The 23375-nt window shown below is 38.6% G+C and overlaps 1 protein-coding gene across 2 annotated transcripts in view; it reads right to left on the reverse strand.

Annotated features, from left to right (window-relative positions):
• The window catches only part of DCDC2 (doublecortin domain containing 2), a 70641-nt gene that overhangs the window by 31439 nt on the left and 15827 nt on the right, over positions 1–23375 (reverse strand). Inside the window, exons 3-8 of one of the 2 annotated variants that reach the window (XM_069809214.1) lie at positions 20807–20821; positions 15662–15738; positions 15404–15535; positions 10729–10875; positions 9569–9623; positions 6864–7053 (exon numbers count right to left, since the gene is read on the reverse strand). In XM_069809214.1, the coding sequence (XP_069665315.1) occupies positions 6864–7053; positions 9569–9623; positions 10729–10875; positions 15404–15535; positions 15662–15738; positions 20807–20821 (616 nt within the window). The remainder of the gene's footprint in view (positions 1–6863; positions 7054–9568; positions 9624–10728; positions 10876–15403; positions 15536–15661; positions 15739–20806; positions 20822–23375) is intronic. The other variant, XM_069809215.1, reaches the window with a different exon arrangement.

Here is a 23375-nt window from a genome sequence, read left to right on the forward strand (position 1 = left end):
TGCTTTACCAACATTAACTTGATATCACATCTAGATGGTCGCTTAACTTTCTGCATAGAAACTTCAACTTTTTTTACAAACTATGAATATACAATGCGTTCTTCATCAGTAAATCTTGCAATCTCAGTGAGCACCCTTTTATTCAGCACTTTATTATTCTGTCTTTGCCATATTGATACATTCAAACAATTCTAGCAATGAGAAGAAAAATAATTATTTCCTCAGAAATAGGTTTATTTCCTTAGAAAGAAGTTAGATGCTCTCTACCTTTTGCCCCCCTCATGCTTAATGAAACCTACATTAACAAGAGAATGTGAAAGGCTCCAAAAAAGATAATTCACTATGAATTTTCTTTTAAAAAGACAGATTAAAAAAATGTATATATACACTATTAACAGCTTCAGCTTCACAGATGAGCAATCAGCAATGACACAGGTATGAAAGTGTCACAGCAGCTTACAGTATAAACTAGAAAGCTGCTGAAGGTCAACTGATCAGTCATCAGCAAGAAGTAAGCCTCTCCCTGATGCACCACCTCAACAGCATGGAAAGCATAGCAGGCAGCAGTGACTCCCTACAAGAAGTCCCCTAGGTATAAAAAAAGACAGGTAGAAATAGAGTTGGGAACTTTTCTTGCAGATCACCTTCTCTACTAGTAGGTCTCCATGGGGTTGATCAGAACAAAGGTTGTCAAAGACAGCCTGGCTTGGGTGAGAAAGCTTTACCTGCAGCAGGACCGTGACCACTGCAGAACACGGGTACAAGAAGTGGGCCTAGCTTACAGCTTTGCTTGAAGACCTGCCCGCTCGGGATACTGATTTCTGCAAAGTGCAGAAATGAAGTTTATAACAGTGGGCTGAAGTCCAACTTCAGTAGCAGCTATGTTTGGGAACACTTAGACAGGAACAATGACAACACTGTTGCTTGACATACAGAAAGTTGGAAATAGCACCAGGTGGGCCGCCTGGTGAATCTGGTGCCTCAGATGACATACCAGAACACATGTTTTCCAAAGAACACTGCAAATGATGATCCTCACACTCTCTGTTCTTATTTTAAGAAGGTGGTAAGTACATTCAGATGTACTCCATGGGAACAAGAGATGGGCATGCGGGTTAAATCCAAGCAGCCTACTGAGCCATGAACAACAAGCTGTAGGATACAGATACGTTAGGTCATCTGGGTATGAAAATATTTTCAGTGTTTGCATATTTCTAACATTTCTTTCTTTCCTGCTTCATTGATATGCTAAAGGTCACCTTAGTATGTCAAAAGAAGCAGGCAAAGAAGCCAGCCACAGTCTTGTCTGCTTGAAAGAGGCAAACTAGTTTGTTTCTTTTGTTAGCAAGGAAATGTGGTAGTGAGACTTCCCCACTGTGAGCTTTTTTTCTGGTAGAGAAAGGGCTGCACAGGTCAAAACTGAGCCAGGTGGCTCTCCTATGACACGCCATAAAAACAGTGGCAATGCTGATGAGGGCAGAATGTTTCAGGCTTTATTTCAACACATCTACCTGTTTCTGAGATCCCCCACTGACAGAGTTGTAGTCAGTGGGCTCATAAAGCTAATTTGACTGATGAGGCTCTCTAGGGAAAGCTTTTGAAGGGGACTACTCCACTGTCTACCTCTGTTGCAAAAGGTACATTAACCAGCTAAGAACTTCCACTTCCCACCTGCAGATAGATAATTTGGTGGAAATACTTAATCAAGCTCCTGTGCTATATTTAACTCAACAGATAGTTCCATGGGTGAAAAATATTCAGCTAATGAGAAATAAAGAAGCAAACTTGATAGCAAAACAGGCTAACAAGTCACAAAATAATATGCCTTTGGCAGTAGTTTAACATCATCACAAATCACGCAGCGGTTCAGTCCCTTCAAATAATAAAGAACAGAAATAAGTGTAATGCTGACCTCTGCAGCCCTATATTTTTATGGTCCAACTGGCTTTCTGTCAAGGGCAGTCTTCGACATGGAGGGTTGGCTGGCCAGGAGGATACTGAAGTTGCAGCACTCCACACTAACAGCTCACAGCTCCTACAGCCTGCCTGGCCTGTGCTTCAGGTCACTCCATCTTGAGGTGTGGCCAGAAAAAAAAGCTCAGGAGGCAACAACTACGTAGAAGATGACCCTTTGGAGTCAGTATAGTACATTTTCTTTGAATTACTTCACTACAAGCTACCCAAGTTCTGACTACGGTGGAGTAAGACTCTGATTTTTCAACAGTTGTCCTCCTTCCCCAGATTTTGCCTGCAAGTGCCACAGTCTCTCACAGGCAGACAAATATGGGCAAAAACCGTGTAAGAGCAATTTAAGAATCCTTCACATCCCACATGGAGGTGTTTATTTCCTAGTGGTTTTGACTGCAGAGAGAAGCCTGCTGTTCGTTTACAAGGGAAAGAATGATGAAAAGGAACATACAGCGATAGGCTTTTGTTACCAAACATGGCATGGTGTGTTAACTCCTCTTTTAAATTCATAGGATTCAATAGAAAACAAATAAAATAAAGTATCTGTCTGCATGCATAAAATCTAGAAAAGTTATTATCTGAGTAACACACAACCTACTATTAGTATATTGCTCAAGAACAGTTCCAGCTCTAAAACTACCATCACACTAATAATTTAAAAAAAAAAAAAAAAATTTAGAAAAGAAACGCTGTCTCCAGAGATTCTCAAAGATAAGGCTATATTTAAACAATTGTAGTTATAAATCTAGACATCTCCCATCTCTCTGAAAGGCATTATTGCATCCAAAGGAAATGTATACTAGTACATTGAAGCACTCAATTTCAAAGTAATTGAGTGATGTTAGGTAACACTAACAATTTCTACGTGCATTTTAGTGCTTAATGTTAATGATGAAATACATGAAATTTTTTTCTGGCACATTAATTATTTCAGTATGAAATAATTCCCCTTATTTTGGTGCCACATTAGCACAACAGCACATTAAAAAGTTCTCGTATACAGTCACCACTACATTAAATACTGTGAATTTTTAGATTTTGCCACTATATGGGTAAGTTACCCAATTCACCATGCTTCAGAACAAAACAAAAAGAAACTGCACTCAGTGTAGAGTCTTCAGGTTTGGCTGGTTAACAGGATGATTATGAAAAAACATATCATTTGATATGAATGCCTTGCCTGCTTCCTGCAGTAGAAGCAGCAACAGCTATTAGCGCTCTTCCTTAGTCCTGCTTGGCCTCCTCTCTAACACTGCACCTCAAATGCCATCTGCTTCCAGAAGGACATTTCTGCTTCTCATTAAATAGTGACACGCCACTCACCTCACTGGGTCAAAAGAAACCTCAGATGTTTTGCCAACAGCATCAGCTCTTGTCAAAAGGTTGGGTACCTCTACCAGTGTGTTAGACCTCAGGCAAATCAGAAAATAAACAGGGTACAGAGGCCGAATTACCCTCCCTCACAATGAGACACACCTATTTCAGAACATGGTTCAGATACATTGCTTGCCTACTGGGACAAAAACTATTGCAGCAAGCACAGCTGTACCTCTTCCAGAGAGGGGAAAGAATCTAAAAGAAACAAAAAACCTCTGTGGATTTTAAGGGACCTGGAGCACTTCCCTACAAATTTCCAGCCAAAAGGACTAAAGGGAAAGAAAAGGGACAAGTGGGATCTCTCTCCAGTGCTCCATGCACTCTTCAAATGCTTTCTACACAATGATAAACCACTTATTTAGAAAAATGCAATAGCAAAAAGTGTTCCACTAAGAGCTAACAGACTCAGAAAAACTGCAGATGGTTTCTCATGTGAAATGGTGAATATAAGGAATTAGCTACAGTTATTGAGGGCTTGTAAAGCAAAATGCGGGAAATGGGACATCCTAATTTTGCTCTTGATAACAGAAAAATTTTTGTTGTATTTACTGCAAAGTACCAGGAAAAAAAAAATGGAACCAGAAAGGGAAGGAGAAAATAAATAAATAAAACATCATTAAATTTAGTTTGAATCACGTGGCAAAGAAATACATTTAAGCTGACCTAGAATAATGTAATAACAAGGATGCACCTCTTGTTAAAATACAAACAGGGCTGAAAATCACTTTGAATAGTAGCCTTGTGATGAGAAGCTTAAGACAACTGCTTCCCAGAATATTTTCTGCTTGATCTGGCTGAACAAATTTTAGGGAATTTAACTGGGGAAACATAAGCCTGTAAATGTTCACAAGTCTGCAGTTGTCACTGTGGTTGGCCTAAAGACTTACAGGAGCTTGAGATGGTTTGCTTTTTGTGCCTGGCAAAAGAAAACAGTTCTCACTGGCTTAGTATACATCTCCTCATGAACACAGATCCACTGAGAGCCCAGATTGCACCCCACCAGAAATCATCACACGGCTCTGGATTTCTCATCCCATACTGTTGTCTCAATTTAACCTAGAGACTTCATCTCCCTCAGCATCTGCCTGCATGACCAGCTAGGTCTATCTAGACTTGCAGAACAGCACACACATCAAACCATCCATTCCCACTGTCGTGGTTTAACCCCAGCCAGCAACTAAGCACCACGCAGCCGCTCACTCACTCCCCCCCATCCAGTGGGATGGGGGAGAAAATCAGGAGAAGAAGTAAAACTCCTGGGTTGAGATAAGAACGGTTTAATAGAACAGAAAAGAAGAAACTAATAATGATAATGATAACACTAATAAAATGACAACAGTAGTAATAAAAGGATTGAAATGTACAAATGATGCGCAGGGCAATTGCTCACCACCCGCCGACCGACACCCAGCCAGTCCCCGAGCGGCGGTTCCCTGCCCCCCCCTTCCCAGTTCCTAAACTAGATGGGATGTCCCATGGTATGGAATACACTGTTGGCCAGTTTGGGTCAGGTGCCCTGGCTGGGCATGAGAAGCTGAAAAATCCTTGACTATAGTCTAAACACTACTGAGCAATAACTGAAAACATCAGTGTTATCAACATTCTTCACATACTGAACGCAAAACATAGCACTGTACCAGCTACGGGGAAGACAGTTAACTCTATCCCAGCTGAAACCAGGACACCCACTTAGCTAGCAGGTCTTCACACATGGAGGATAAATAGAGAGGCACGGAAAGAACAGAGCGCTTCTCCCAACATACACTTTAGCTCAAACCAGAGAATTGGCTGCCTTGAACAGCTTGAACAAAGCATGGCAAAGCTGAAGTGAGAAGCAAGAGTCACTTCTTCAATAAACTTTGTGGATTTCCAACCATTTTTGTCAGCAGGTGGAGCAGCAATAGCGCTGAATATGGAGAGGTTAATATCTCCCTGTATTTGTCTGCTGTCTATCAAAGTAAGTTGTCACTGCCTGCTGAAAGGACAGAGAAACTATTGCCACTTCTAGTACTCTTCCCTCTTCTGGAAAATGAAAGCAAGCAATCGGAAACCTCCGATAACCGAATGCAAGGCCGACAAAGGCAAAGAATAAATTTCTTTCACCTTGGCAAGAGGGGTCCATTTGCTGCCAGGAAACATCTGTAGAAACTTTACTTACAAAAATCCTCAGGCCAGAAAATACAGCATATAGAAAATCACCATAATGGCACTATACCTATGAGAAAAAGTTATGTGGCTTGGCTGTGCTCTGGTAGTCTCTCCTTCATATACTTTTAGCATGCGCCACTCAATCTGTAAAAAGTGGGGCTACATCATGATGATTTTGAGGAGAAGAATATATTATATTCAGTCATTTCATGTGTTATAAAGGACAAATGTTTCCAGTCACTTTCATTATAATATAATCGTCGTCCTTCAGCAAGAACAAAAATTTGACTGAAAAAGTTGGCTAAAATTACGTCCACTTACCAGCAAAAGTATAGAATGGTATTTGAATCAAGACTAAAATAAACCTGAAATTCAACAAGCTAACTCTTGAAAAGACAATTATATTACCAAAGATTATATTTCATTGATCTTTTAAAGCTCAAATTTACAAACCTGCTCCTGACTCAAAGTAAATTTATAACTCATGATTCTAGACAAAGGTACAAAACTGTACTGTTGGATGACATATACTGAAGTTTTAGATCACAGTTTGTTATTGCACACTTAATTATTAACGCTTAAACAGCAGTGAGAAGAAATGTCAAATTCTATGAAAAGTATAATTTATTTCTCCTGGCAGATATTAATTGCCCTGTATTAATGACTTTTGGAACTATTACTAATGAGGAAAAATAGCCATCCCAACATGGCAGCAATATCTGTAGCGAGGGGACAGTCTTCTAGCCATTAAAAAAAAAATGGGGGGAAGGGGGAATATCATACCATAAGATAAGAATAACAGTTTCTCAAAGAGGATGTTTATGACTAAATTGCTGCCACAGCACAGCAGGGGAGAAATTCTGAAAGTGCCTCCAGCAGGTCTGCTGTATGATTAGGCTCAGCAGCTATTAGCTAACTGGAGTTCATGTTTGTGTTATTCCTCCAGGGTCTAGTCATTTTGTTATACAGAACCAGGCAGCTAACCAGGGATCCTCAGGGACAGCGAGGTGTCCTGCAGACCAGCTCCTTTTCTTCACTTTTTTGCAGTGCAGAACAGTGGGGAAAATGGTCAAAATATGTTTTCTGTTATGCTTTTATCAAAAGCATAAAGATAGGACCATAGTAGTTTAACTTCCAAGGTACACTAAAAATCATATACAGCCTCCTGTGGTATGTAAACGAAGCCAGGAATGTAGCAGTTATGCGTAGGTACATTTCCTAAGCAGAAACAACTTTTGTAAATTCAGTTAGCCAGAGTAAATGGACAATTCAAGAACTATACAAGCATATTATTCCACTATTTCACTGTTTCAGCTGAAGGTCAAAAGCCACTGTGCTACTACAGTGTTTATCTCAGTACTGACCATTACCTTGAAGGACTCCTGTGGAAGCTGTTACTGTCTGTTTTACTTTTGTAGAGTTGTTAGGAAACTGTCGTCTGGACACAGAATCCTCTGGATTCTGGCTTTTTTTGTCTTTCCCTTTGGGAAGCTGAGGTGAGGAACTGTTTTCTCCTGTGTCACTGGATCCAACGGTAGATTTAGATTGCCGATCATTTCCCTGAAAAGAAGTGTATGTAATTATTGCTGATGAAAATGACAAAGTTTATTATTTTAATTTTCAATATTATTTCAGCCTTTTAATACTAAGGATTGGTATCAGGCGTTAAAGAAGCATATTAATTTACAATCAGTACAATTAAGTGATATCTTAAACTATCCAGAAAACTGTAACTATCTCATCAACTCACTCTACGATCCAAGTGATTAAATGGTCCTTAATTACTCCCAGAATAAAAGAGCACATTCATTTTAAGAAAGTAATGCTTTATTTGATAAAAAGAATGGCTAGGTGAATCTATACATGCATGCATATGATGTACAGGTGTATCTCATTCATGCATATGTGTGGAAGGTCACAAGATGTAACATATATAACTTGTGAATAATTCATTGCCTGTGTAAATGAGACATGGGCATTAATTTAAGTGTCAAAAGCAGCTGGAAGAGGATGACAGTCTTCGTGTGGCAGTTACACTGACTACCAAGTGGACACTAAGAAAGGCATCTGCCCACACATCACCTCTGAATCACCCCCAAGGACATCAGCCAGTTCCTCTGCTTGCTCTGTAGTGTATCTAGAAACAGAACCAGAAACCTGGTCCTTATTTTTACAGCTTTGATATATGTATGACTCTGGGTGTACTAGCCAGAGATTTTATTATTTATACACATTTTTCTTCAGTCTAAATCTGTTCATACTCAACACTGTAAAAACCTGAACTGTATATAGCAGCCCTTTAGGGTGCTATTTATATTGGTCTAGGCTGCATAAAGACCTTACCAACTGAACGCCCTCATTGTTGCCTCTTAATAGAGGCTGTCAGCCTCCTACTTTTGCCAGTCTAACCGCATGTGTAGTTTCCTCCTAATCCAATTCTGTCAAAACACTCCATATAACAACAAAACACTCATGTAGATAGGGCAGAAAACCTCATCAGTATCTGGAACTGTTCGACTTATCACAGACTTAGCTGAATCAAAGAAGACAAACATATTCTGCTCCATTGTTTCATTTAGTGTTGCTCCATGAACAAGTCATGCCATTTTAGAACTTGCCCACCAGAAAGGCCTTTTCATTCTGCAATGGTCAAGGACAATTCTTTTCACCTCACTGCTAAAGTTAAACGGTAATATATATAAAATGTAAATCTTTCAGAAAAATAAGTCCTGAACAAAATCCCATATCTCTTTGAAAAATTCTGCATACATTATTACATTTTTATGTGATTCTTCTAGTTTTCAAAAAACCAGTAGAAAACAGTTCTGTTTAAAATATCTTGCTTAAATACCATCTCGCTTTTACCATCTAATCTACCATTTATCTACCAATACCATCAAATCTACCACTTATCCTTTCTCTATAAAGAGAAATGAGGGCACGGCAGTATTTCAGTCTCTTCTAGTTCAAACTGGAGACTGTTACTCCCAAGCAGTAATGGTAAAAAAGTGTAGATATCAAACTGAAGCAAACAATTGCATGATTTATACCAGTTCAAGTGTTGCATTAGATATTTAAGAGCAGTAGTACATAGTCCTGCCTCCTTAAGTTTTGACTTGTTATCAGTATGTGCTACAATCCCAGTGGAATAAAAGTGAATAACAAATAATTTTCTGTATGTGTTGTTAAGTAATAGTAGAAGAGGCAAGAAGTTAAACCTGCTAATGAGTTATTTTTACAAATGCTAGAATTGCAAAGCTCACATTTTAAAAACAAGCACCACTTGAAAGTATGTTCTTTACTGAGGTTTTTTCTTCTACTGCATTTCAACAGAATGGAACAGGGACTTGTGTATTTTATTGCTTACTTTGTTTAGTGGCTCCAGGGTTTTTGTTTTGTAAACAGTGAATGGGCATGATCAACTACCACAATTACAATGACAGACTCTGGGTCTGACTCTCTGCTGTCTCGTACTTGTACAGTAAACTGCACTTGTACAGAATCAGTGCAAACAGATACTTATATTCTGATTTGGCACTCTTTTAAATCCATAGTGGACTCATTTTGTACACACATAAATAGCTATACAGGATACAAAGCAGCGGAGGCTCAAGCTCTGTATTTAATGGTTAGCTAGGGCAAAACACATCAGATAGGAAACTGTTTTAGGGCCTTATTCAGACTCAGCACGCAGAAACACCATTTTCTGCAAGACATTTTGTAAAAGGTTCTGTGTTTTTCCTTTAGGTATATAATTTGAATAAATAAATTAAAAAATACACAAAGATAGCTGACAAGGTTTATGGGAAAGACCTCAAGATAGCAGTTGATCTTTGCTATGGAAGGTTTTATAAAAAATAAAGCAGCCATTATTGCAATAATATTTTCTCAGATTTCTTTTGTCTAATTGACACTGCAAATAGCTACATATTCATCAAGCTTTAATAAGCATACCACCAGGTGGCTGTGGATTTCTTCTCTTCAGATTTAATTAAAACCCAAAGGACAGGGACTTTCCATCTGCCGGAATTAAGCAAAATTAGAAACTATCTTTATTATGCCACTCGATACTTACACTGCCTTTAGACTTTCGAGATCCCACAATTGGAGGTAGTACAGAGGCCTTGGAACTGCAGAAACAAGCCATATCTTAGAATTGTGTACACTGTCACTATCATAGACACTATGTATCTATAACCAAGTCAGATAACACCAAGTCGGCTATGACAACAGAGTTGTTTTATTCATTGTGCATTTTTACTAAGAATCACTCATTTCTGTTCACTATACTATATTTAAACGCATAATCAATCATTAACTTATTCAAACAAACGCATTACAGTTCCCCACAATGCATACTTTATATACCAAAAATTTGCAGAGCAGTATTCAGTGAATTACTATGTGAAAGATCCTTACAACTATTATAATGGCAAGTTCTGGCAATTTCAACAAAACTCTGTTTACATCAACATAGCTTTTCATTGTCCTTAAACTCATTTGTTGCAAATGATGTTTCCCAAAATACTTTCAAGTTATTTACATTGTCTATAGTTGCTCACTAAAAAAAAAAAATATATATATATAAATTACACCCCAGTTTATATGCAGAATACAGGACAAATTCTCTAAATTACACCAATTTGTGGGACAAATTTCCATTTCTTTCCATTTATTTCAATGAAATGGCTCCCAATTTTCATGTTTTCCAAAGATACTGAAAGCCCAGTCTTCTCCTTACAGGCACCCCATTTAGGACTTTATTATGTGATAATTCTAGCTTACAAAAAATAGACCCAAACAGAAAGCATTCTTAAGGGAGTACATATTCCACAAAAGATTACCAAGCAAGAGTAGATCTAGACTGGTGTAGCTGCACCTAATCTCATTCAGCTGTACACATTTGTATCCCAGGAAAAAAAAACCAAATTAAGCCAAGTCAAAACAATCCTTTCTCTGACATTAATTTTGTGATACATGCTCAATGGCATGTTTATGAGGTGAAATAGTCTTCTGAATTTCCATTTTCTCTTTTGTTTTTGCTATCTCAACTTTCTCACAAGTTGTCAATAAAGTTTTGCATCCATACTAAACCCATCCGTCCCTCCCTCCGTCCTTCCATCCCTCCATCCCTTGTTCTTGGAATGATGATTTTGTACTTTACTGGTGGTACTTTGTAAACAAATTGACACACACAAGCATGAGAGAAATATATCAGACACCTATGGAACTTACCCCTGTGGCCTTCTCATTGTCGATTTGCTAAACAGCAGATCACCATATGGCAACTTCTTAAACTTTTCTCTACCCACTGCAACATAGATTTGCCCATTCTCCAAGTCTGACCCATTCTGAACAAGTCTTCCATCTAAAGTGTAAAGTCTGAAAAATATGAAAATGCTTAATGTAATAAACCTTAACATTCAGTTACTTGTATTAAGAGCATTGAAAGCTATGTTAATCCAAAATCACTAAATTATGTTGAATTTCCAGATATAAAACCCAATAAAGTACAGTGGATGCCATACAATGATCAGTCGCTACACAAAAAAACAAAATACAAGGAAAGACAGAGCAAAATAATGACCTAAATCACAGTTTATATAAAACTAATGAAGTGCTATGACAGATGAAATACTTTCATAATTTCTAAAATGAAATAAATCACTTTGTACCTAGAAGACTTTAATGCCTTTCCCCTGATACCTTGGAAGGGGTCTGTTCCATGAGTTCCCGACCCCTCTCATACCAAGTTCCACCTCCCATCTGTGCTCTGGGCACTACGCAGTAACCTGGGAAGAACAGGGCATTCATGGCCCCATGACTGAAAACCCAGGACCTGTCCACCTAACGCACACCAAGTTGATAATAGTGCACTTACATTGTTATATTGTATAGATCGGAAGGGTGGAACATGGCTGTACCTGGTGGGGTAAGGCTGGGAGTAGCGGGAAATACAATAAGACATTATAACAAGAAGCTGTGTATCTTAAGCACCTACAATACCAATCATTAATATGTCTACTACACCAGGTAGATTTTTACCACAATAATTTCTGTTTCTACACTTTACCAAGAAGGAAGAAATGCATTAGGGACTGGGGGCGGGGGGGACAGTCAACACAATGAGGAAGAAGGAAACATGCAACAATAAATAAGCTCTTTCCTATGAAGCATATTCCAAAACTCAACAATATTTATATTTAATTAAAAAGTCAACATCAACAGTCTTGCATTTAAGACAAATGCAGGAATGTTGAATGGCTATCTTAATTGCCTTTCTAGAAGCCTTCTACAGGAGCTGCTACATGTGTTACTCATAGATTTCAACACAATGCAATGAGATATAAAATGATATATACACCTATACAATGAACCTTTTAGGAAGAATATCAAGAGCCTGCCTTGAGAATACCCCTGACTTATAAAGTGCAAAAATTTTCAGTTTTATAGAGAAAAAGCTGCTTAAGTTCATACACACAGTGGCACAACCTTGAATAAAAACCTTGAAGAAAAAAAAAGATGCAGTTTATAGAACCAGGAGCCACAGAATAGCTGAGGCTGGACACGATCTGTGGAGACCACCTAGTCCAACCACCCTGAGCAGAACAAGAGCAACTAAAGCAGGTTGTTCAGGGCTGTGTCCAGGTGCGTTTTGAGTAACTGCAAGGATGGAGACTCCATAACCTCCCTGGGCAACGTGTTCCAGTGTTTGATGACCCTTACAGTAAATTTTTTTTTTTCTTCTGTTCATGTGGAATTTCCTGTATTTCAGTTTGTGCCCATTGCCTCTTGTCCTGTAACTGGGCACCACTGAGAAGAGCCTGGCTCTGACTTCTTCACTTGTTCCCAGCAGGTGTTTATACACATTAACAAGATCCCCCTGAGCCTTGTCTTCCCCAGGCTACAGAGTCCCAGCTCTCCCAATCCTCCTCACATGACAGGCATCTTCAAGCCCTTCATCTCTGTGGCCCTTTGCTGTTCTTGCTCCAGCGTGTCCATGTCTTATATTCCCCTGATGAAAGTACCTTGATTTTCTAGGTGCCTCCTGCCATATAGAAGTACCTTGGTTTTCTAAGTGCAAAGACTGAAAGTTTTCAAAGGTGAAATTGCAGCTTTTTGAAATCTTGATCACATTGCTGCTTCCTTGCGAAGCGGTATGCTGACTCTGAAGCACCCCCTTTATATTACTCATATTTACTTTTTAGTGCAAACATTTCACAGGCATGCCAGCAAGTCAAAGAGCAATTTATGTTTCACAACCACGCAGACATCAGTCACACACAAACAATGAAAATAAAACAAGCAATCTAAAAATCAGCAAGAGGTCTATTTCTGAATTAATCTCACTGTCTTTTGCTAGATTACATTTTGCTTTGGGGAACTTAGGGGACAAAACAGCAAATCAGTGTACCACAGTTCAAGAACTGTTTTATATGATTTGTATGGTGTGCAGGTATATAGGAGTACCTACAAATATGACTGTGGGGTTTTGTTCCCAATCTTTCACTTTGCTTGTGTTTTAATGTTATATTTAATGCACAAAATTTGTTTGCTTAATATAACTCCCCAAAATGTTATGGCTTATCTGGCAATCTCTAGTTGTATTCTTCACCCTGAAAATATTAATCACAATAACTGAATCAAACATAATCAGTCACTGAAGATGAAAGTGAATTTAAAAATGCATTTTAGAAAAATGGAACTTCAAACAAATAAATGACTATTGACTTAACAAGCATCACTCAAGTTTTGCGACACTTACTTCTGAAGCCTTCTACCCACCCACCTGGCCACAACCATTCACAGACCAGCTGGGTTCTCTCTGGCTAGTATTAAGCAACAAAGATGTCTTTGTGGTCACTTCTTCTGGTCACTGGGAGATGACCTAGGACTTGTCCTGTGGTATGGCAGTGGACTTCCATTTTCCCTCCTGAATCCAAGCCAAAAAGTGGCAGCCAAAACAAAGCAAGCGTACAGGCTGACAAAGGAGACAACGAAGACACAACTTGCAGAACCAATATCCCCAAATTCCCAGGTACCTGCCCATCAGGTTGCTGGACCCCATCCCCATGCACAATCTGGCAAGCAGAAAAGCTACTTTCTCATTGTCTCCTCTCTCATATTTCTTACTTACATTCCTATTCTGATGGGGATGATCAATAATTTTTTTTTTTTTTTAAAAACCCACATGCGTGAAACTGCGTAAGACTTGGCAGCTTTGTATGTCTTTTAATAACATGGAAAAGAAAAACTGCCATATACATAATGCAGGTTCTCGTAATTCCACTTACCCCTCTTTAATGAGAAATTATATCTTCCCAGCATCAGTGGTCTTACAGGACGTCCCTTAACGCTAACATAGTTTCAGTAAACCCCAGCAATTAATGTGTAACTTATTAAAGAACAACGATCACTTTACTAACGTATTTAATATGTATTCCTAGCATTTTAAGGAAAAGAAAATGAAAACTGGGTTAATAGAAAACCAGAAAAAGGAAAACATTAAATAATTCAAAATGTCATGTATGTTATCTTATCTTTTAAAGGATTAAAGCTGAACACTGAGGGGAACTTCTCAAAAGCAGTCCTGTCTACGTACAGAATGATTTATGCTTTCATGTACATCATTCAGTTTCACCAAGGAGTGACACCAAGTAATAAGAATAAAATGTGAAAGGTTTTTAAATTGCTAACCAACCTGAGAGCAGAAAGAATTGGTATGTTGTAAATGACTGTTACTTTGCTCACTTCAGTTACACTAACTGAGAATCAGATCCAGAAAGCTGTAACACATGTATAGGTTTACTTTACTGCAAGTAAAAGTGCTAAGTAGCCAGATAATAGGAGCAAAGAAATGCAGGGCTGAGAGGAAAAATTAGATGAGAGCTAAAAGTCAACAGACAGCATTACCTTAATCTTTCATTGACTTTATCGGCTCTGGGAAAGCAATGAGAAGAACTTAAAGACTACCTTATCTTTGCTGATTTGAGAAAGATTTTGCAAGCTTAGCCTCAGAAACTGCATAAGCTGTGAAGAACGATTTTCCACAAAAGGCCCCTTACACCTGAGGAACGGATTTCTGATTTCTGTAATGTGCTCTGCATGGGGCAACACTGGAATGTCAGTAATTTGCTTGTACAGACCTTGGCAGCCCGCTTACACTGCAGTGTTTCTCATGGAAACTGCATATATCATTTTGCTCTAAAACTTGCAACAACTACCAAATCCGACTTTAGAGAGCTTATTTTAGACTGTAAAAGCCTTAAGGGACTGAAACTTACCTATCCAAGAGGTCACCTCCTATTCCTGGGATACCACAACTCAGACCAGCTGAGATACTGGAACTGGCAAACCCCCAACTACAACTTTAGCCTTGGCTTTTATTAGGAGGCTTCCCTGGCTGAGTATAAAGCACATCCTAGTCATAGCACAGGTCTTCAAAAACCAAAGAATCTATAATATTTTCCCTGAAATTGTTTGCCCCAATGAATTTAAAGAACTATCAAAATTAAAAGATAACATGGATCGCATCTGTTATTGCACATTCCAAACAATCTTCACCAATTTTACCGTGCTCATTTATTTTATTCTGACATGTAACTTAATACTTAATAATAAATATAGTGCATTATTATTGTATTACTACATGCCTGCTAACTGAATATTTAATCAGGAAATAACAGCTGAAACAAATTGAGGTTTTTCTTTTTTTAAATAGCAGTTGAAATGAAACCTGAAGGTTACTTGGAGTCAATCTATTTCTATTTTGTGGCTTTTTGGTGTATTTTATCTTTCTTATAGTGGAATTTCCCATGAAGCAGGAATGATCCATTACATCTACCTATGGAGTTTTAAAAACATATCTACACATATCAAATGTATCTTGCAAATATCAGCTTCTTTATACCTGTGAACAGCTCCACTTCTGAGGGTAACTTTTCCTGTAACCATTTCGAGAATATGATCCCAGTGATTCAGTGTTTTCCTGGGAATGAGGAGGCGCACTACAGGGCTAATAAGGTCTCCGTTAGCAATCAGACTGAAATAAAGCAAAGTAAAATAATTTGCAGGAACATTTAAAAAGAAAAAATCATCTGAAGTTAAGACACCACCACCCCACCATATGCCCCAAAATGGCAGTTCACTAACTGAAAATTCTACTTACAAAATAGTGTAGGGTTCCTGGAGTGGTTTTCGAAACCGTGCTGACACAGTGATTCTACTGTGAGTAACCGGCTTGACCTGCAAGGACAAGAAGAATTAGAAATTACTCAGTCTTCACACTGGGAAAGAGTTTGCCCTGACTACCACCAGCAAGGGGGGCAGCGTATCTGCAGAAAGAAGTTCCTGTTTTTTAAATATGCATTTTACTCCATTCCAGCTTCACCTTCTACAGAGCATACACAATTACTGCTGCAGGTTCATATACACGTTGAATAACAACCACAGCATAGTATACCACTGTGCAGCATGGCACAACGTATGGTTTCCACTGAGAGGTCAGAATTGTATGGATATCTTTGGTGACTTCTCAGCTACTGTTCCTAGAGACCCAAGGCAACACTGCCAAATGCTGTTCTTGCTCTCTTAGTCTTTACTCCTCATAACCATGGCCCAGACAATTAAACCATCTTCTCTTTTTAACAATAAATGCCACCTCTAGGTCTCTCTGCTATTATGTAGTAAGTACTTTTGCTCTTGTACAGGTCTTTACATCCAAATCTATCGGTGATTTAAAAAGGTTGCTGAATACTATGCTCATTTTAGGGCAATGACTCACAAGTGAGGTGAACTGCAGATTTTTAGCTCTCAGAATAAAACACAGGCCACTTAATTCCCAGCATTATTCCCTGTACTCCTTTGAACAGACACTGCATTGAGATCAGTTAGGTGGCTTGACATTAATGGCATTATACTGAACAGAAAGTTATGCGATACTGCCTAGCTAGGATTCCCTACTGCATTTATAAACACACTTTCAAATTAAAAAAAAAAAAAAAAAAAAAAGGGATAACCCCAAACTCCAGAATCATTAGGAAGATTCTTTTAATTCTCCATAATTAGCAAATCAAAATAAGGTGTCAAACTCAAACATATATTCAAAAGTCACAGTACATGCATTAACAAGTTGGCTACATTTCTAAAAAAGACTATAAAAGCTTAAAGGATTAAATAGCCAGCATGCATAGAGACATGCTTTCAAATAGACGTACAAAGCTTATTTAAACTGGCAACATTCCAGTCACTATAAAAAGCAGTCTAATGACGTGATGTGTTGCAGCTATATCACACTGTGTGCTAACTTAACCAATACTTCTTATTTCATTTATGGAAAACGGTCTGGACTCCAGTGCTTTAAGTTTTTGCTTGGATTTTCACACAAATACATTTAGTACTGACAGAACTGCTTTCCAGATCTTTCTCTTGTATGTACTGAAAAAAAGCATGAGAGTTGCTCAACCCACTAGATATTCTAAACTGGCTAAAAATTATTATTAAAGTAATCAAATCTGACTTCCCACATAACCCAAAGAACCTCACACAGCAAATTCTGCACCAAACACATAAATTCTGGAGCTAAGATAGCTCTCTTAGGGGAAAAAACAACCAAGAAAACAAAAGCAAAACTGGCATTCCTTGATGTACAATCACTTCAAGTGAAAGACAGCAACAGGTAAATCTGTTGAACAAGATCCGTTCTCAATGTTTACTAAAAAAGAAGCATATCTATTCTGAATTCAACTCACTTCAGCATTGCCTGTGGACCAGACTAGGAAGCAGGCTCCTGGAATGGCTGGGGACCTTCCCGTTATGTAAGCAATTTACTAGGTAGTATATTTACTCTGTAAGATTTATTTCATAGATACATGTTTGTCTTGGCCTCATACAATGAGAAATTTTGTACTACACTGTACATAAGCTATGCCTTAATGCCTAAGGTAATTGCAATTCACAGACTTGCTGTTAATTCCAGGTGTGCTCTGAATCAGGTGGAAGATTCACATCTACTACTACAGGGTTGGAAAGAGAGTAAGAGGTTGTTATCATATACCTCATTAGGGGAGGCAAAGAAATCTTTGGAGAGTGCCAAATATTTTAGGAGCTCAGTCATTCTGCAGAAACATTTAAAGCACATTTTTCAGAGCATCACTGGTCGTTTATGTCACTAAAATTTGAGATGAAAATTTACTGAGTCTCTAGGAAGAAAAAGAAAACACACCTTAAACTGCAACATATGAAAACATTTCTATTGCTGTCATCCATTAAGGGTCCAAACTTTGGCTGCCCTTACACCTTTCTGCAGAGCTGCTAGGTTGCCAGGCTAATCCCCTGCAAAGTATTCAAGATATAACTAGTAAGGTCTTAAATTGATTTTTCTAAAAGTTGATTCCTCATCCATTCCTGATGCTTACTTATACTCTTGATACCTATGCTCAAGCTCCCACATACTCCCAACAGTCCATCAAACTAAGTTCTCTGACCAATCTGCAACACTCAGGTTTCAGTGATCCACACTTTACTGAAACTAGTTAAAAAGTGTTTACTAAGCATAAAGGAGCCCTTTAGTATAGTCCCAGGTGTGCCCAATTATTTAGTTGTTCCTGCAAGCTGATGAAACCATTAATTTTGATGTAGGCTCCTCAGAAGGTCATCATGTTATTGCATGCAGCCCAATCACCGGGCCCCTGAGAAAACAAGCAACCTGACAGATGTTAAGGGCTCATTTATTATTCGAATGACTGTATTTCTGCCAATAATAGATACTGTGGCATCAGCTTGCAAGTCTATCTTTTGGGTTACTCTGTCAAAGAGTCATTAATATTTCTGGCAGCCTTCTGTGGCCTAACAAGTCAGCCCTGTTCTTAAACAAGCAAACTGGAGGGGACTGTAAGATGGGACCAGCTTGGGCAGAGAGTTCATATTTGTCTTTTCTACCTAAACACGGCCTAAACCAGAACAAAATGCAATCTTGCGTTGTTTTGCTAAGCATGTTTACATCAAATGTACCTGCTATATTAAAAGGTGAAAGGAATACGTTAGTGCAATATTACATTTGCTAACGTAACACCACAAAAATCAGTGCATGGAAACACTAAAATTACTATGACACTATTAAAACACCCACAAGTATTTAGCACAGTGCATAGACAAGACCTCAGTTTCTGGGAGCCTGGAGCAGAGTAGCCCAGACTAAATTAAGCAGATGCCGGACTGTGGTGGCACAGAACTCTCTGAAGAGTCTTTTGCTGCACCCGACATGAACAGCAGGGGCAAGCATACTGCCTCTTTTCTTGGGGTCCATATGCTCTTAGGCAGATGTTTAGGCTATTGTTGTTTGTCTGGAAGAAGAGGGATAACTAATATCTTTGGGACTTCTTGCCTTCTGAAGGCATGTTTTACACCTGATCTGCTTCAGGGGCCAAAAGAAAGATAAACTCTTTATATTCATCCAAGAAACAGGGACACTCTGATGCTGCAGATGAGAGAGAGGAAAGGAGAATATAAATATATAAATTATAAGAAAATTTTAAAAAAACAGAGGGAAGTGCCTGCACAGGGGTGCTGCAAATGAGCTGTGCAGAACACCTTTGATTTTGAAGCTGGCAAGCATGCAGACATGCAAGCAACTACAATATAGTATAATATAATATTCCACAATGCACAAGAGAACTCTTAGAGATGCCCAATGTATGTTCTGGCTACAGCATAGTATATCAAGCTCTCCAAGTACAACAGCACAAAAACTCAGCACCAGCAACCCTAGCCTGCTCTGAAGCCACCTTTTTAAAAACCAGTTTGGCTAAATCTAGACTGCACTGTGATTGAAAAAAATAAGAAAAAAACCCCAAAAAACAAAACCCCAAAAGACCTCACCCTATACACCATTCTGCTAACTAAACTGACTGTTCTGTTCTTTTTTTTTTTTTTTTTTGGCACAGTCTTCAAGTTACTACCTCATACAGTTTAGAACAACTTCTGTCTGACCAATGTTAAACTACTTATGGTTATGAAAAGCAAGCCACGTAATTTCAATACACAGAAGTATACGTTAATAAAAGACCAAGTGCTCAGCCACTGTGAATCAATCTAGTTCCTTTGAAGTATATGGAGTTATGCCAAACCACCCCAGCGGAAGACCTGATCCAGGATTTAATTAAAGAATACATGCTTCTGCTCCTGTGTTGTTCGTAGGAGGTACCACAGTGTCTGGTTGTTGCAGTGGCAGGAATAGCCTGACCTCTCTGGCACTGCAGAGTTACATATTAACGACGATATGGTCTTGGGTGAAAGTTTGTGCTGACATTAAGAGACCAGCATCACTAGCCCCCTAAACCCTTTATTTTCTTTTAATTTCACCAGGCACATTCTCAGCTGATGTACATCAGTACTTTCCCATTTACGTCAGCATATTTACATTAATCAATGGTCTAGCCACATTATGATTTTATCTTTAAATTTCATACATTTTCAGTTTGTTTGAAAAGACCCATTCAAGGGCAGCTTCCATATCCTACTGACAAATGTTGCCAACATTTCATAATTTGTGATGAGATACTTATCTGAGGTATTACACAACAACATACAGCAGCAACACAAAGTATTTAGGGGAGGAAGGAGAAACCATTATATCAGTTGAAATTCAGAGGGAACTTTAAGCTGGAGGCAATCAATCAGATGAGAATTTGCAAGGCAACAAGAGATAAACACAGTTGTAAATACAGCATGGGATCACAGACACTGAAAACCACCATAATTTTTACCTTTCTATTCTACAAAGAATTTGTTATTTCCCACAGTGCCTCTTACACCAACAGCAGTATGTATCTTTCTTGCTTCAGAGGGGAGTTACCACCTCTGAAATAACTTTGCAAAGCACCTTGCAGAGTGTAGGAAAAACAAAGCAGCTAAACTCAACACAGGCTAGGTTCTGGGACTGGGGATCAATCTGCAGTGTTTGAGATCTCTGTAAACACTTGAATTTCAGAGTACATTCTACAGAGAAGCTCTTGGAGCCCAGCTTTCATCTTCAGTCATTAATTCACTGTAGTTGAATTTGTGTTGCTGAATGTTAGCTGCAGCTGAGTGCCTTCTAACATCCCTTTGAAAATACAAGGCCAAGATGCAGATCAGCATCTAACTGAAACATGGTAAAAAAAATCCGTACCCTCACAGCTGCTTTATAACAACATTCTATGCATTTTTCCCTTATGCTAAAAAATATGCTAAATATTCACAAAATTTAACAAACACAGACAAAACACTTAACAAACATATACAACACATTGCACAATCTACTTTAGGTACTTACATCTTCCACTGTTGGCTGTTGGCAAAAAAACCAAAACAAAATGATCAGCATCCATACCATTACCTCAGGTATACTGTCATATGTACACGTATGAAAAATAGTTTTTCTAAGAAAACCATTTTGAATTACCGTGTGCATATCCACATGTGTATACATGTATATAATATATGAGTATACATACATATATACACCCATTTAATATAATTTTAATACAGAAATTTCTATTATGTTTATGTTCAACTGACCACATGAAAGACTGAAGATCAGCTAAAAACATGTTACTTCTTTTTATAACACTACAGATGGGCTTGCTCATGCAATGCTTCTAGCTCATATGTGGCATTACAGGGAAAGCATCATGGAGAATGGCTATTCATGTAAGGACTCTGAGCAACCCACACATTAGTTTGGAATACATAAATAAAAATGAATGGTTTTCACTTCTTTCTTCAGAAATGTGTTAACCAGTAGAAGGTAAAAAACTTCATCCCTAAAATGGAGATGTAGCAAAATGATGTGTATTTGTTTTCTTTGGTGTGAACCTATTTGCTGATCCCCACGTATAAAGTTTTTGCTTCTATGAACACTGCATTATACTTTTCTCACTCATTATTCAAATATAGACTGGGAAGTGGGACAGACTCAGCAAACTTCTCAACCTCCTGTTGGCTACTCAGGACCTGCAAGAGGCGTGTGTCTCTTCAGAGAATCAATGCTTGTATATCCAAAAAGTATACAGTTCATTAAATAGTATTTTATTTGTCCTCTGAACATGCTGTGCGTATTTAGTTTCTGAAAAGGTGACTTATATGCACTTGAGAATAGTTTCAAATAGAAATGTGCCATTCTTAGCTTTTCTTTTTCCTCCAGTGTATATTAAATAATTAGAGACATGCTAAATACAGAGGTCTGGCAGCACTTTCACAGGCTGCCATGAAGACACAGGCTAGTTATCCATAGCTAAGAAATGGTATGGCTATCTGATTTATTACCTTTTCTTACCAGAAGTGCCCCCCATCAAAGGGGGCAACTGAACAACTGCAAGATTTACAGGTTTACACGTATTTATAAAGCCATACTGGATGGCAGCAAACCAGTCAAAAAACATAAGCTCCCTGAATCAGATGCTCTGTGCTGGTTTGATTTATACAGGTTTAAGAGCTGGCCTTTCTTGTAGCTGTATCAATGTAGTCTTGGGTGCTATGAGCATCTCACTCATATGAATAATGTCACTTTATAACTAACCTTTTGAAGTTTTAAATATTTCAACACAATGTCACATTCCAAATTTATCAGCTCATGCAATGAGCCATGGCTTTGCCAGTTTGTTAATCAATGTGCCCAGGAAAATTGAGAACAAATATTTGCATTCCCCTAGGGTAGAACCGGGGTCAAAAGAACCAAAATCCCATTTATACACACCATCACCACCCTGTGATGTGAAACAAAGGAATGTTCAAGGTTCAGTGATCAAAAGCAAATTAGAACGATAAGTTTTCTAAAGCTATTACAGCATAGGAAACATCTATTTCATAGAAACACGACTTCTTTTAAATGGGCATTTTTATACACTTTGACGAAAGATGCAGAGTCAAACTCACTGAGGTATTTTGTCAGTACAAAACCATTTCAGTTATCCTATACAGTAATTAACCTGGATAATCTACATTTCCCTGGCTACTTTGCATTGCTAGATGGTACACTGGGTAGTACAAAACAGCCCTGAGCAAGAGACCACTGCCCTTTCTACTGGTGTGGATACAAAGCACCACTCAAACTGCTATTAACTGAGCGTATGTCCAAGCTCACATAAATAGATCACAACACCACGGCAGTACACAAACTTCTCAGCCCACATAAAGCATAGGTGAGCTGGAAATGAACTATGCTAGAACGAATGGTCATGGACTGATTCAGGGAGCCTTCTAGACTGCAAAGCTCCTGCAAAATTCCCAAAGTGTTTAAAGCCACTCTGTTCACCTCCAAGGTAAATCACCCTCCTTTTCAGCCATGGTAAGTGAAATGGACTTCATATCCCCTGCGCATCTGGGGGTAAGCCTCACCCCATCTAGCTAAGCCCTGGAAAGAAAAATGTTTCACTTACGATCTGTCACAGTTTTGGGGCATTGGACTAAGGGACAGATCTTCAGCTGGGATAAATCAGACAATGGCATGGCCTTATCTGCCCAGGCACTTAGCCTGTGCAGTGCTCCAAAACAGATCACAGCTGTGTTGCTTCTGGATCCCAAGAATAGCTCCTACTTCTTCTCCGAGTTGCATGATGCTATACCCTACACTGCTTACAACACACACAACGATGGCATCAATAAAGCAGATTTTATTCAACCAGAATAGATCTTGATACTCATTTCTGTCACTGACATAATACTGCCAATTCCCACCATTTTTGCCTCTGACGATTTGTGTATTTTCCCCGAATTCCTTAGACTCATTTAAACCAAAAGGAAGTCTCTGGCCTTCATGACTGATCAGAAGGACCTGAACCTGTGAACAGCGACAGCTGAAGAACAAAAAGCAACCCCCCCCAAATAATTTTTTCATCATTTTT

The sequence above is a fragment of the Haliaeetus albicilla genome, chromosome 21 (assembly GCF_947461875.1).
Source record: "Haliaeetus albicilla chromosome 21, bHalAlb1.1, whole genome shotgun sequence".
NCBI lineage: Eukaryota > Metazoa > Chordata > Aves > Accipitriformes > Accipitridae > Haliaeetus > Haliaeetus albicilla.